The sequence below is a fragment of the Bombina bombina genome, chromosome 2 (assembly GCF_027579735.1).
Source record: "Bombina bombina isolate aBomBom1 chromosome 2, aBomBom1.pri, whole genome shotgun sequence".
Classification (NCBI taxonomy): Eukaryota; Metazoa; Chordata; class Amphibia; order Anura; family Bombinatoridae; genus Bombina; species Bombina bombina.
In genome coordinates, this window is record NC_069500.1 from 893,773,127 (window position 1) to 893,785,757 (window position 12,631).

General features: G+C 42.8%; 1 protein-coding gene across 3 annotated transcripts in view; it reads right to left on the reverse strand.

Moving 5' to 3' along the window:
* YTHDC1 (YTH N6-methyladenosine RNA binding protein C1) overlaps positions 1-12,631 on the reverse strand; it is a 145,178-nt gene that overhangs the window by 71,351 nt on the left and 61,196 nt on the right. For all 3 annotated transcript variants that reach the window (XM_053703262.1, XM_053703261.1, XM_053703260.1), the window contains one exon: positions 12,036-12,130. In XM_053703262.1, the coding sequence (XP_053559237.1) occupies positions 12,036-12,130 (95 nt within the window). The remainder of the gene's footprint in view (positions 1-12,035; positions 12,131-12,631) is intronic.

Sequence of the window (12,631 nt, forward strand, 5' to 3'; positions counted from 1 at the left end):
ACGACAAGTCCACGGATTCATCCTTTACTTGTGGGATACAATACCAAAGCTACAGGACACAGATGAACGGGAGGGACATGACAGATAACTAAACAGAAGGCACCACTGCTTGAAGAACTCTTCTCCCAAAAATAGCCTCAGAAGAAGCAAAAGTATCTAAATTGTAAAATTTGGAAAAAGTTATTAAGGGAGGACCAAGTCGCAGCCTTACAAATCTGTTCAACAGAAGCATCGTTTTTAAAAGCCCATGTGGAAGCCACCGCTCTAGTAGAATGAGCTGTAATTTTTTTCAGGAGGCTGCTGTCTAGCAGTCTCGTATGCCAAACGGATGATGCTTTTCAGCCAAAAAGAAAGAGGTAGCCGTAGCTTTTTGACCCCTGCGCTTTCCAGAATAGACAACAAATAGAGAAGATGTTTGACGGAAATACTTGGTCGCTTGTAAGTAAAACTTCAAGGCACGAACCACGTCCAAGTTAAGTAACAGACACTCCTTCTTTGAAGAAGGACTAGGACAGAGAAGAAACAACAATTTCCTGATTAATATTCTTATTTGAAACAACTTTAGGAAGGAATCCAGGTTTAAGAGCGCAAAACCACCTTATCAGAAAGGAATATAAGATAAGGCGAGTCGCATTGTAATGCAGAAGCTCAGAAACTCTTTGAGCAGAAGAGATAGCAACTAAAAATAGAACTTTCCAAAAGACGTTTAATATCTATGGAATGCATGGGTTCAAACGGAACCCCTTGAAGAACATTTAGAACTAAATTCAAACTCCATGGCGGAGCAACAGGTTTAAACACAGGCTTGATTCTAACTAAAGTCTGACAAAACGACTGAACGTCTGGGACATCTGCCAGACGCTTGTGTAGTAAGATTGACAAAGCAGAAATCTGTCCCTTTAAGGAAGTATCTGATAATCCCTTCTCCAATCCTTCTTGGAGAAAGGACAAAATCCTAGGAATCCTGATCTTACTCCATGAGTAGCCCTTGGATTCGCACCAATAAAGATATTTACGCCATATCTTGTGGTAAATTTTCCTAGTGACAGGCTTTCGAGCCTGAATCAAGGAATCAATGACTGACTCAGAGAATCCCCGCTTAGATAAAATCAAGCGTTCAATCTCCATGCAGTCAGTTGCAGAGAAATTAGATTTGGATGTTGGAACGGACCTTGAATGAGAAGGTCCTGTCTCAGTTTCCACGGTGGCAGAGATGACATTTCCACCAGATCTGCATACCAAGTCCTACGTGGCCACGCAGGCGCTATAAAGATTACCGAAGCCCTCTCCTGTTTGATTCTTGCAATCAGACGAGATAGGAGAGGAAAAGGAGGAAACACATAAGCCAGGTTGAACGACCAAGGTACTGCTAGAGCATCTATCAGTACTGCTTAAGGATCCCTTGATCTGGACCCGTAACAAGGAAGTTTGGCATTCTGACGAGATGCCATCAGATCCAATTCCGGTGTGCCCCATTGATGGCTCAATGCCGCAAACACCTCCGGATGGAGCTCCCACTCCCCCGGATGAAAAGTCTGACTACTTAGAAAATCCGCTTCTCAGTTCTCCACTCCTGGGATATATATTGCTGATAGATGGCAAGAGTGAGTCTCTGCCCATCAAATTATTTTGGAAACCTCCATCATCGCTAGAGAACTCTTTGTTCCCCCTTGATGATCGATATATGCTACAGTCGTGATATTGTTCGACTGGAATCTTATGAATTTTGGCCGAAGCCAGCTGAGGCCACGCTTGAAGCACGTTGAATATTGCTCTCAGTTCCAGAATATTTATTGGTAGTAGGGAGTCCAAACACCCTGAGCCTTCAGGGAATTCCAGACTGCACCCCAGCCCAAGAGGCTGGCGTCCGTCGTCACTATGACCCATGCTGGCCTGCGGAAGCACATTCCCTGGGACAGATGATCCTGTGACAACCACCAATCAAGAGTCTCTGGTCTCTAGATCCAGATTTATCCGAGGAGATAAATCCGCATAATCCCCATTCCACTGTCTGAGTATGCACAGCTGCAGCAAATGTAAGCGAGCAAACAGAACTATGTCCATTGCCGCTACCATTAACCCAATGACCTCCATACACTGCACCACTAATGGCCGAGGAATGGAATGAAGTGCTCGGCAAGTAGTTAAAATCTTTGATTTTCTGACCTCCGTCAGAAAAATTTTCATGTCTACCGAGTCTATAAGAGTTCCTAGGAATGGAACTCTTGTCAGCGGAACTAGTGAACTCTTTCTTATGTTCACCTTCCACCCGTGAGTTCTTAGAAAAGCCAACACGATGTCCGTGCGAGATTTGGCTAGATGGTAAGTTGAAGCCTGAATCAAAATATCGTCCAGATAGGGCGCCACTGCTATGCCCCGCGGCCTTAGAACCACCAGAAGGGACTCTAGCACCTTTGTGAAGATTCTGGGAGCTGTGGCCAACCCAAAAGGAAGGGCCACAAACTGGTAATGTTTGTCCAGGAAGGCGCACCTGAGGAACTGGTGATCTTTGAGGATAGGAATGTGAAGATACGCATCCTTCAAATCCACGGTGGTCATATATTGACCCTCCTGGATTATTGGTAAAATTGTTCTTGAACGATGGGACTCTGAGAAATTTGTTTAGACTTTTGAGATCTAAAATCGGTCTGAAGGTTCCCTCTTTTTTGGGAACCACGAACAGATTTGAGTAAAACCCCTGCCCTTGTTCTGATTTTGGAACTGGGCAGATTACACCCATGGTATATAGGTCTTCTACACATCGCAAGAACGCCTCTCTCCTTTTGTCTGGTCTACAGACAAACGTGAAAGATGAAATCTCCCTCTTGGGAGAGAATCCTTGAATTCTAGACGATACCCCTGTGTCACAATTTCTAATGCCCAGGAATCCTGAACGTCTCTTGCCCAAGCCTGAGCGAAGAGAGAAAGTCTGCCCCCTACTAGATCCGGTCCCGGATCGGGGGCTGCCCCTTCATGCTGTCTTGGTAGCAGCAGCGGGCTTCTTGGCCTGTTTAGCTTTATTCCAGGTCTGGTTAGGTCTCCAGACTGACTTGAATTGTGCAAAATTCCCCTCCTGCTTGGTGGCGGAGGAGGAAGTAGAGGGACCACCCTTAAAGTTTCGAAAGGAACGAAAATTTTTCCGTTTGGTCCTCATTTTAACCGTCTTGTCCTGAGGAAGGGCATGACCTTTACCTCCAGTAATGTCGGAAATGATCTCCTTAGTTCAGGCCCGAATAGGGTCTTACCCTTAAAGGGAATAGCTAAAAGCTTGGCAGACCAAGACTTAAGCCATAACGCTCTACGCGCTAAAATGGCAAAGCCTGCATCGTTTGCCGCTAATTTAGCCATTTGGAAAGCGGCATCTGTAATAAAAGAATTAGCTAGCTTGAGAGCCTTAATGCTATCCATCATCTAATGTCATCTAATGGGGTCTCAACTTTAAGAGACTCCTCTAGAGCCTCAAACCAAAAAGCTGCTGCAGAAGTTACTGGAACAATGCACGCTATAGGTTGTAGAAGAAAACCCTGATGAATAAACAATTTCTTTAGAAGACACTCTAATTTTTTTATCCATAGGATCTTTAAAAGCACAACTGTCCTCAATAGGTATAGTTGTACGCTTAGCCAGGGTAGAAATAGCTCCCTCCACCTTAGGGACCGTCTGCCACGAATCCCGAATGGTGTCCGATATGGGAAACATTTTCTTAAAAGTAGGAGGGGGAGAGAACGGAATGCCTGGTCTATCCCATTCCTTAGTAACAATGTCCGAAATTCTTCTAGGGACTGGAAAAACATTAGTGTAAGTAGGGACCTCTAGATATTTATCCATTTTACACAATTTCTCTGGTGGGATGACAATAGGGTCACAATCATCCAGAGTCGCTAAAACCTCCCTGAGTAACAAGCGGAGGTGTTCCCCCACCCCCAAATCAGAACACACATCGGAGATGGCCAATAAAGCATCAGAGGGCTCAGCATTTACTCTAATACCTGGCCTGCTGCACTTACCCTGTAAACCTGGCAGTTTAGATAATAACCTCTGTAAGGGTAGTAGACATAACTGCAGTCATATCTTGCAGGGTGAAAGAATTAGACGCGCTAGAAGTACAAGGCGTCGCTTGGGCGGGCGTTAAAGGTTGTGACACTTGAGGAGAAGTAGATGGCATAACCTGATTCTATTCTGACTGAGAATCATCCTGAGACATACTTTTATCAGCTAAAATATGTTCTTTGCAATGTAAGGCCCTTTTAGTACATGAGGGACACATTTGAAGTGGGGGTTCCACAATGGCTTCAAAAACACATGGAACATTGGCTTTCCTTAATGAAAGACATGTTAAAACAGGCTAGTAATGACCACAAACAGGCTTGAAAACACTTTAGTGAAAAAAATAATCTGAAAAACGGTACTGCGCCGTTAAGAGAAAAAAAGCATACAATTTTTCCAAAACTGCTCTAAAATGATAAAATTATCCCAATTTTAGTATATAGGTGTCTTATCTTGCCAGCTAAGATTGCACCACAATAAAAGGAATGCTTAACCCTTAATGGATAAAAACGTTCAAAAAAACGTTATGAAATTAACCAAATAACCCCCTGTACCTCGCCACAGCTCTGCTGTGGCGCCTACCTGCCCTCAGGGGTTTGTAAAATCACTCAAACACTTTGATTAGGCCAAATCTTTCCTTTGAGGCCCACAGGAGCTGGAGCTTGCTGCTTGCATGGGTAATTTACCTGCGCAACTGAGGCGCAAAATTAGGCCCCGCCCATCTACATCAATGTCTCAATGCCTTGCAAAAACCGCTATAAAGCGGTCTAGAACCTAGCCATGTGGGTTTCCATATACCCAGGTCTAAAAGAAAGCCATGTGCACCCACCATTGCCATAAAAAATAAAAATGTTTGCTTCACACAAAAAAACATTAATTGCCCTCCAAACATAAAATTGTTTGCCCAACAAACATTATGTCATCAGTGTCAACCATTTTTTCAGCCCAAAACATACAGGTCCCAGTAATACCCTTCTATTTCACATGTAGGATTACTGCTGACCCCTTCCCTTATGGGAATACTGTCAGCCAGTTCTGAAATAACAGTCTCTCCAGAAAAAAATAACTGAACATACCTCAATGCTTGTAGCATGAAAAACGTTCCTCACACTGAAGTTTCTTAAGTACTCCTCAGCCATTCTGTGGGAACTACTCTGGATCTTAGTGACAACTGCTAAAATCATCAGTCTCCAGGCAGAAACTATCATTTTATCACCTCTTTCACTTTACCCTTCCTACTACTTAGTATAGGCAAAGAGAATGACTGGGGGTGGAGTCAAGGGAGGAGCTATATAGACAGCTCTGCTGTGGTGCTCTTTGCCACTTCCTGTTAGCAGGAGGATAATATCCCACAAGTAAAGGATGAATCCGTGGACTCGTCGTATCTAGTAGAAGAAAACATGGACACTTTCATTCATTAAACTTTATTTTAAAAAAGAAGCTTAAATGTACTTTTCTTTATGGAAAACATACTGGCGGATTCTAAGCCCGCAGCTCCTGCTGAAGTTAGCACAGCGATGACGAATCCGGGTTCCTCCAATCGATGCGCACGCCCCCTTTGGCATCCAGCTCGTGAAGCAAGGCAATGATTGGAGGAATCCGGATTCGCAATTGCTGGTCTTCCTTCCTAAGATAGGGAGAGTCCACAGCTTCATTCCTTACTGTTGGGAAAACTATACCCAAGCTCCAGAGGATACTGAATGAATAACGGCAGGGAACAAAAAGAAAGAGGCGGACCCTATTCTGAGGGCACCACAACCTGCAAAACTTTTTTCCCCGAAAGCTGCTTCAAAAACATCAAAACTTGTAAAATTTTGAAAAAGTATGTAAGGAGGACCAGGTAGCTGCCTTACAAATCTGATCCATAGAGGCCTCGCTCTTAAAGGCCCAAGAGGAAGCCAATGCTCTAGTGGAATGAGCCGTTATCCTCTCAGGACGAAATTGTGAAGTAAGCGTGCATTCGATGAAGGATTAGGACACAAGGAAGGAACCACAATCTCCTGATTGATGTTGCGATCTTACACAACCTTAGGAAGAACACCTAATTTAGTACGTAAAACTGCCTTATCTGCATGAAAAATCAGATAAGCGGGCTCACATTGCAAAGCAGAGATCTTAGAAAGTCAATAAAAAGAGAACCTTCCAAGATAACAATTTAATGTCAACGGAATGCAGAGGCTCAAACGGAACCTGTTGCAAAACCCGAAGAACAAGATCTAGGCTCCAAGGAGGAGCCCTAGATCTAAACACAGGTCTGATCCTAATCAGAGCCTTAACAAATGACTACACTTTAGGAAGCTCAGCCAGTCTCTTGTGCAATAAAACCGTGAGGGCCGAAATATGTCCCCTCAGGAAACCAACAGAAAGTCCCTTCTCCAGCCCATCTGTGACAGGAAAATCCACGCTCTTCACACCAGAATAAGTAGGTCCTCCACACCTTGTGGTAGATACGCCGAGTAACTGGTTTATGAGCTTGAGAAAAAAAAAAAAAAAGGAGTATCAATGACACTCAGAGAAACCTCTCTTGGCTAAGACTAAGCGTACAATCTCAGCGCAGTCAGCCTCAGAGAATCTAGATTTTGATGAACAAATGGACCTTGTATCAGCAGGTCTCTGCGAGAAGGTAACTTCCACGGAGCAGATGAGGACATCCCAACTAGATCCGCGAACCACGTCCTTCGCGGCCACTTGTTCCTGCTCGATGCGGGCCACCACTCGAGGAAGAAGCGGTAATGGAGAAGATATGAGTTTGAACCTCCAGGGCACTGCTAGTGCATCTATTAGATCCACTTGGGGATCACTCGACCCGTACCTGGGTAGCTTGGTATTGAGACGGGACGTCATGAGATCTATCTCCGGCGTCCCCCACTTGCAGCATATCTCTGCAAACACCTCGGGATGGAGAGACCATTCCCCTGGATGGAAGGATTGCCTGCTGAGAAAACCCGCCTCCCAGTTCCCACACCCGGAATGTGGATCACTGACAGCTGTGTGCCTCCGCCCACTCCAGAATCTGAGATACTTCCTTCATCACCAAGGAACTTCTCGTTCCCCCCTGATGGTTGATGTAAGCCACTGAGGTTATATTGTCCGATTGGAATCTGATAAACTGGTACAAACCCAGAAGTGGCCAAGCCTTCAAGATTGCCCGTGGTTCCAAAATATTGATCGGGAGGGAGGACTCCTGCGTCCACAACCCCTGTGCCTTTCTGGCACCCCAAACAGCTCCCCATCCGGATAGGCTTGTGTCCATAGTCAGTCTCCCAGGATGGTCTTAAGCATGTTCCTCAGGACAGATCTGAACAGAGCCAACAAGAGAGTGATTCACTTGACCGGCTGTCTAATACAATCTGTTGAGACAGATATGAATTATTGCCATTCCACTGCCTCAGCATGCACAGTTGTGAAGGTCTGAGACAGAACCTGGCAAAAGGAATGATGTCCATGCAGGACACCATGGGACCAATCACCTCCATACACTGAGCCACAGAGGGACTCAAGGAGGTCCAGAGGGCAAGACATGCCGAAGTTAGCTTGCAACGTCTCTGGTCTGTTAGAAATATCCTTATGGATATGGAGTCTATTATAGTACCCAGGAATTCCACCCTGGTACTTTGGATAAGAGAACTCTCTTCCAAGTTTATCTTCCATCCATGTGATCGAAGAAGACTGAGAACGGACTCTGAGAATTCTTCCACAAGACAAAAGGATGTTTGCTTGCACCAGAATATCGACCAAGTATGGGGCTACTGCAATACCCAGAGTTTTGGCAACGGCTAGAAGAGCCCCCCAGAACTTTTGTAAAGATTCTTGGAGCAGTAGCTAGGCCAAACGGAAGGGCAATGAACTGCAAGTGCGGGTCCAGGAATGAAAGTGTTCCCTGTGGATTGGAACATGAAGGTAAGCGTCCTCCAGATCTCTAGTGCTCATAAACTGGCCCTCCTGAATAAAAAGGACCTTATCATCTCCATCTTGAAGGGACACTGAGAAATTTGCTTAAGCACTTTAGGTCCAGAATTGGGTGGAGAGATCCCTCCTCCTTTGGGACCACAAACAGGTTTGAATAAAACCCCAAACTTCTTTCTTCAATAGGCACTGGGACAACAACTCCCTCTTTTCTGGACTGGTAGATTTGAGAGAAGGAATCTGCCCTTTGGCAGATGAGAATTGAAGCCTCTCTTGTATCCCTAAGATACCGACAGTTTGCCCCCTACACCATCCGATCCTGGGCCACCCCTCCATGCCAATTTTTTTCGGCGGGCTTCTTATTTTGCTTGGGTTTATTCCAGGACTGAGACGGCTTCCAAGTACTCTTGGTATGCTCGGGCTTGGAGGAGGAGTGTTGTCTGTGATTTATCAGAACAAAAATTAGAAGATTGTTGTCCCTTAGACTTGTTCTTATCTTGCGGTAGGAAGGCACCCTTGCCTTCAGTAACCTTAGAAATAATAGAGTCCAGGCCTGGACCAAATAAAATCTTTCCCTTGAAGGGAAGAGAAAGGAGTCTGGACTTAGAAATCATAACCGCAGACTAAGACTTTCGACCAGAGCGCCCGGCGAGCTAGGACCGCAAAGCCAGAGACATTTGCACTTAGACGAAAAATTTGCATGTTCGCATCACAGATAAAAGTATTAGCAATTTTCAGAGCTTTAATTCTGTCTTGAATATCCTCGAGGGGAGACTCTACCTCAGCGAGTTCCGACAGTCGCACCAGTAGGTAGCCGCTCCGGAAACTGCAGACGCCGGTTGAAACAAAAATCCTGTAAGTTGAAACATCTTTCTCAGAAATGTTTCCATTTTCTTATCCTTCGGCTCTTTGTAGAAGAACTATCCTCAAGAGGTATAGTAGTACGATTAGCAAGCGTAGAGATAGCACCATCCACCTTAGGAATGGAGCCCCACAAATCCCATTGCGAGTCCGAGGGGGAAAAGGAAGAACCAATTCTTTCCCATTCGTTCTTAATAATGTTCACCATCTTAACCGGCACAGGAAAAGTCAAAAGGAACTTTCCTGTCTTCGTAAACACTGTCTAATTTAGTTATCATAGATTCTTCAGGCAGCGCGGCCTTTGGAACCTCTAACGTAGACAGAACCTCCTTTAATAAAAACACGAGTGCTCAATTTTAAATCTAAAGGACGGTTCCTCCGCAGCAGTAGGCTTAGATGCTAATGACTCCGACCCAGAAAGTTCACCCTCTGAAGCTAGAGGTTAAGTCATCATCGGATAACTGGGACATAATAGCTAAATCCAATATTTAGACTACTCCGGGTCAGGAGAGCTATGTTTAACCTTTCTCTTGCGTTTGTTAGAGCAAGGTAATGCACTGAGGGCCGCAGACACCGCCGTTTGTAACTGCACGGCAAAGTGCGCAGGAAGAAGGCCCCCTCCGGATGGAGGATTAGATGTGCTATGGGGAACTGCATGTGGAGTTGATAATGTAGCAGCGGTAGTAATCTCACGGGACACTGAGTCCTGAGAGGTAGACGGCTCAGAGGGACTAAGAGCCTTAAGCAGGTTCGTCTCCCTTCTTAGAATTTATAACGGTGTTAAGGCATGTGGAACATAATTGAGTGGGCGGAAAAACCACTGCCTCCTAACAATATAAACAGGTATGATTTAGCACAGAAGGAGTACCTTCTAACATGTCAGAGTCCTCCATAGCTCAGGTTATACCCACAGGAGGAAACAAATAAAAATGTTTATTATAGAAAACTGCACCTTTATACTCCCAATGGCTGGGGCACTCACCAGCTCCTAGACCCAGACAGTTAACAGAGCAAATGCTCTCCTCTGGTTCAAGTCTCAGTCGTAATGGAGGAAATGAACATAGACCTGTTATCACAAGTACAGCAAGTAATAAGAGCTGTGCAGCACTTTCAAAAACAAGAGTCACACAGTCTATCAGCCCAGAAAAAAAAAAAAAAAACACAACAACAACAAAAAAAATCACACAAAGCAGCATGTAAATAATTAATACACTGATTAATTAACCCCAACTGTTCAATCAACCCCCTTCAGAGGATATTAACCCTGGATCCTATCAAGGTATAAAGGAGCCACACTGTGACCCTGTTATAGCGTTTTATGTGTAAAAATATAAACAATCATACCTCCAGGATCCATGCTGTGGAACAGAACACAACGTCCCAAGTGTGACAGTCTTGTAGCATCGCTCCTGGCATGGACTTGAGTGAGAAAACAAGCAGGCAGCGAAACTAGTCAACACTGATTGCTTAGGAGCGGTTAGCAGTAGTCTGGATGTTTTCGCAGAAAATTTTTCCATGGGTCTTCAGACTCTAACTCATCAATACTCTCACTGAGAGGTTGACATGACTATTTAAAACTCCAGTCCTATCTCGAAGGGCAGATACCTTTTTTCAGGACTCTCCGAATCTTCTGACACTTCTCTGCCACCTCCTTACGTGACGAAAGGAAAAGAATGACTGGGGTATAATGAGGAAGTGGGAGGGATATTTAAGCCTTTGGCTGGGGTGTCTTTGCCTCCTCCTGGTGGCCAGGTGTTGTATTTCCCAACAGTAAGAAATTAAGCCGTGGGCTCTCCCTATCTTAGGAAGGAAAAAGAAGCTTCAATGTAATGTTTAATGAATGAAAAGTGCCCCTAATTTTAAGAGTATTTTTAGATACCGGCACTTAATTAAACTTTACATTAACTTTAACATACACTGATTTAAGTGTCTGTAAACGTAATATTTATAATATTAATATTAGCGTTTTGCAAGCATGTATATTACATTTACGTGTCTGAAACCTTATGTATTTGCTCTTTGAATGTACTGCATTAAACTTGTCTTTGTCCTCCCCAGTCTCAAATTGCTGCTTGCCCTAAAGCTTAACGTTAAGTTGTATCCAATCAAATTTCACTAGCCTGCCCCTAATTCTCCACCGTGAGCACGCTCTGCTAAAGCTCCCCTCCTAACATCCGCAAATGCTATATCTTCATATTCTTATTCTGTCTGCAGGGGGAACGCTGCAATTACAATGCGCATGCACAGCACTTCCGAGACTACAGGGAACGTGTTCAATGTAAACTAAATGGAACGCATGATCACACCAGCCTACCACTTTAAAAACTAACAAAGCAAAAAATAAAGCCAAATTCGGATGGGCAGCAAGGAAAAGCGACTCTGGGAGTTGCAGAGGTATAAAACAAAAAAAGTAGAGTAAGTTATATAAATTTTTGTGTTATTGTTATGCAAACTGGTTATTAAATTTAAGATCATTTGGAGTCTTCACAAGCTTTGGAACCGAGTAGCCAGTGAGTTTAATTTTTAAAATCTATATATAATCAGGATGTTCTGCTTGTGTTTTATCTATTTTTATCAAACTCTTGGGTGGGGTGGTACCATTTCTAATACCTTTGTTGTTACTTTGATGCTCCATCTTTACCTCTGAAGAGGAGCAACCTGCTCCTCATGAAGACTTGAGGTGCAACTGCAATTTATACAATTTCATTTCTAACTATATTTTATACACTGATTGTACACTCCCTATTTAACGTAAAGGGACATTAAACCCAAAAATGTTATTTCATGATTCAGATTGAGCATACAATGTTGAACAACATTCCAATTTACTTCTATAATCTAATTTGCTTCATTCTTTAGATATCCTTTGTTAAAGAAATAGCAATGCACATGGGTGATCACAAGGCAAATGTGTAACCACCAATCAGAAGATACTGAGCCTATCTAGATATGCTTTTCAGGAAAGAATATCAAGAGAATGAAGCAAATTAGAAAGTTGTTTAAAATGTTACTCTCTATCTGAATCATGAAAGAAAAAATGTGGGTTTAATGTTCCTTTAAAATCTTGATATAATTTGCTAGCTGAATACAAACATTAGGTCTCAATTCTATAACCATAAACAAAATGTTCTAAAAATGTCCAATATTACACAAGAGTAAAATGAGAGCTCAGCAACGCAACACAAAACAGAAAAATACATACACAAACACATTAAAATTACCTTTGCTTTGGCCAAGGATACATTCTCATGATTGTTACTTTTAATGAGAAAGAATCGAGCTTCTTGAAGAATATACCTAATTTTATTCATACGTTCTGAAAAATAAATAAAATAAAGAACATGAAATATGTAGAACTCTGCCTTCTCACATTTATCTTTTACAGTATCATAAGTCAATGTCATTTGTATAAAGCAGGTTATTTTTGACAGTGCAAGTGTAGGTCACAAAGAAAAAAGATAAATAAAAAAAAAATAAAAAAAACAGCATACTTGTGACACAAATAATGTTTATAAGCTTTAGACAATTTTTTTTAAAAAGGGACAGTAAACATAATGGATTTAAATTTAAAAATCTACTATTTGTACTTGATATATGCTGTAAATTTAGCATGTGTTAAAAGATTCCTTTATAGTTGAAACAAAAGTTTTTGTTTTTAAAGGGACAGTTTACCCTAAAATGTTTTTCTTTACTTTGTTTCCAATGATCCATTTTACCTGCTGGAGTGTATTAAAGGGACACTAAATAAATGCTAGATAGAATGATGCATTCAAACAAAATAGTCTAAAAATAGCACGTAGATGTATTTTTAAAAACG